Raw genomic sequence first — 2,488 nt, forward strand, 5'->3', positions numbered from 1 at the left:
ATATTTTGAACTAAATTATCCATAATTGATTAAATTGTTTGAAAAGACCAATCTAATCCCCTTTGTCTCATGGGCACTGCAAATTGGGCTAGTGAGACTCAAGTTTTGGGTCATACACCTTTGATTTTGAAGTTTAGATATTTCAGCTCATAATTTTAAATAAGATAAAATACATATAAAAATAATAATAGAATAAAATAATGCAAACATGACCTGTAAATTATATGAATTATTATTCGATAAAAAATGATATGAATTATTACTTAGGTATTTATAATACTATATTATTTGAATTATTCGAGTTAATTGAATTGTACAATTTAACTCGATTTGAACTCGAAACTCAAAATAATTATTTTAGTTGATTTGAAAAAATCGAATAACTCAATTAACTTGAAATTCAAAAAAAATATTATTTTTCGAGTTGAATTAAGTTTTATTCACCCCTAACCACATTAGGCATTCTTACAATATAAGTACCACATTAAACATTTTATAAAAGCACATGTCCTATAATAAAATACATGTTAATAGTTCAAATATCACGTACAAATAGCATAATGGATATTTTCTAAAAATCCAGAGGCCAAATATAACATTATCTCTTTCAATAATTTTTAATTTTTATTGATATTCCCCTCTGAGTGATCATATTCTAATATTTATTTGTATAAAATTTAAAATTGACTAATTTTTTGAAAAATTAATTTACTTATTTTTGGTGAGTAAATTTGGTAGTGGTTAGAGATGATAAAGGAAATTTTCCTATGCATACCTTTTATGCTTCTTTGCACCATAGATGACACCTCTTATTTATTCCTGTTAGTCAATTGCAAATAAAAGGAGGAAGATGCAAATGGCAAGAATTGAATTACCAGAAGTTTTGGTTATGGAAATTCTGTCAAAGCTTCCAGTTAAATCCCTTGCTCGCTTCAACTGTGTTTGTAAGTATTGGTGTTCTTTTCAAATTCCTCATTTCATTTTTAAACATTATCACAACAACATTAAAAACAACAACCTTAATCTACTTCTCAGACGCCATGATGGTAACACCTTCCAACCTTATCTCTCTCAACTTTCAAACGAAAAAGATAAAAAAATTTTAGTAAAACAAAACATTCACTTGCCCTTTTTTAAGAATGCAATCCCCTCTGTTTATGGTGCGTGTCATGGATTATTGTGTTTACAAGAACTTTCAACGGATAAGGCTGCCCTTTGGAACCCATCAACCAGAGAGTTTAAAATCCTTCCACCATCTTCAATCCAACGCCCTCCATATCTTTCCCCCATGGAAGGTAACCTTGCTTTATATGGCGTTTCTTTCGACCACGCTGCTTTGGGGTTTGATTCTAAAACTAATGATTACAAAGTCATACGATTTGTTAGTTTTATCTATTATCATCGTCCATTTGTTACTCGTACTTTTGTTAATATTGAAGAAGAACAACGATATGCATATCCTCATTATGAGTTCCAAGTTGAGTTGTATTCAAGTAGAAGTGATTCCTGGAAGGAAATTCCATGTCCTCTTTATACCCCAACTGATTTAATTTTGGGAAATAATTATGTAGATGGAATTTGCTATTGGAAAACAATGACAGAGGCATATCTTGGACTAATTCTCTTATTTGACTTGGCGAATCAGAAGTTTTCAATATTACCTTTCCCAGAAATTGCTGGGTCTTGCTTACATTACTATGATAATCTATTGATGTTTAATGGATCACTTAGTGACATTGTTTGCCTGTTGGAAGGAACTGGCATGTCTTTTGATTTATGGGTTACGAGAGAATGAGTATGGACTAAACAATTCAGTATTGAATCTATTTCTGGAGTTGTACACCCATTGGGGTTTGGGAAAAATGGTGAGCTATTTCTTAGAGACACAAATAATGAAAATGTCCTATTTGACCTCTCCACCCAAGAGCTTAAGGAGCTTGAGATTAATACGTATCTAGATCATTTTCGGGAGTCCATCTCCCTTCACGTTTATGTTGAAAGTTTGGTTTGTATCAACGGAATACAAGAGCATGAGGAACATATAATACGTCAACTAGCTGAGATGCATCAAATAAATATTGAATATGAAGAGGAATATGCATGAAATGGATACTGAATATGAAGATGGATAGGGAACAAAAACATAAAGGTGTAAGATGTAATTGGAATTTTTTGTTGTGAGCTTTTGATATTGCTACTATTGTTTGAGATGTTTAGCCTTTGTCTGGTTTGTGGATTTGGAGAATTGTTTAGCATATGTTTGTTTTTAGTTGCTTAGTGTTTTATAACATTTTTGCTATAGTTTGAAAATGCTATTTTGTATGAATAAACTTCTAAAGCGGGGAAATGTACATATAAGCTCAAAATGCATAACATTATGAGATTACAAAGTTTTGCATTATATACCCTCCAAAAAGCATACAATATTGTGTTGTCTACGAAATTCAAAGTTTTAGTCTTGATGAGTGGAGATTTTTCAACTTTCCAA

General features: G+C 31.1%; 1 protein-coding gene across 1 annotated transcript; it reads left to right on the forward strand.

Moving 5' to 3' along the window:
• Positions 1-856: 856 nt before the first annotated feature.
• Positions 857-1,795, forward strand: LOC108451596 (F-box protein CPR1-like). The gene is made up of 2 exons (XM_017749272.1): positions 857-940; positions 1,139-1,795. Exons 1-2 carry the CDS (start codon positions 857-859, stop codon positions 1,793-1,795), a joined length of 741 nt encoding a protein of 246 aa, XP_017604761.1.
• The last annotated feature ends 693 nt before the right edge of the window (positions 1,796-2,488 follow it).

The sequence above is a fragment of the Gossypium arboreum genome, chromosome 10, assembly GCF_025698485.1.
Source record: "Gossypium arboreum isolate Shixiya-1 chromosome 10, ASM2569848v2, whole genome shotgun sequence".
NCBI classification, from domain to species: Eukaryota; Viridiplantae; Streptophyta; class Magnoliopsida; order Malvales; family Malvaceae; genus Gossypium; species Gossypium arboreum.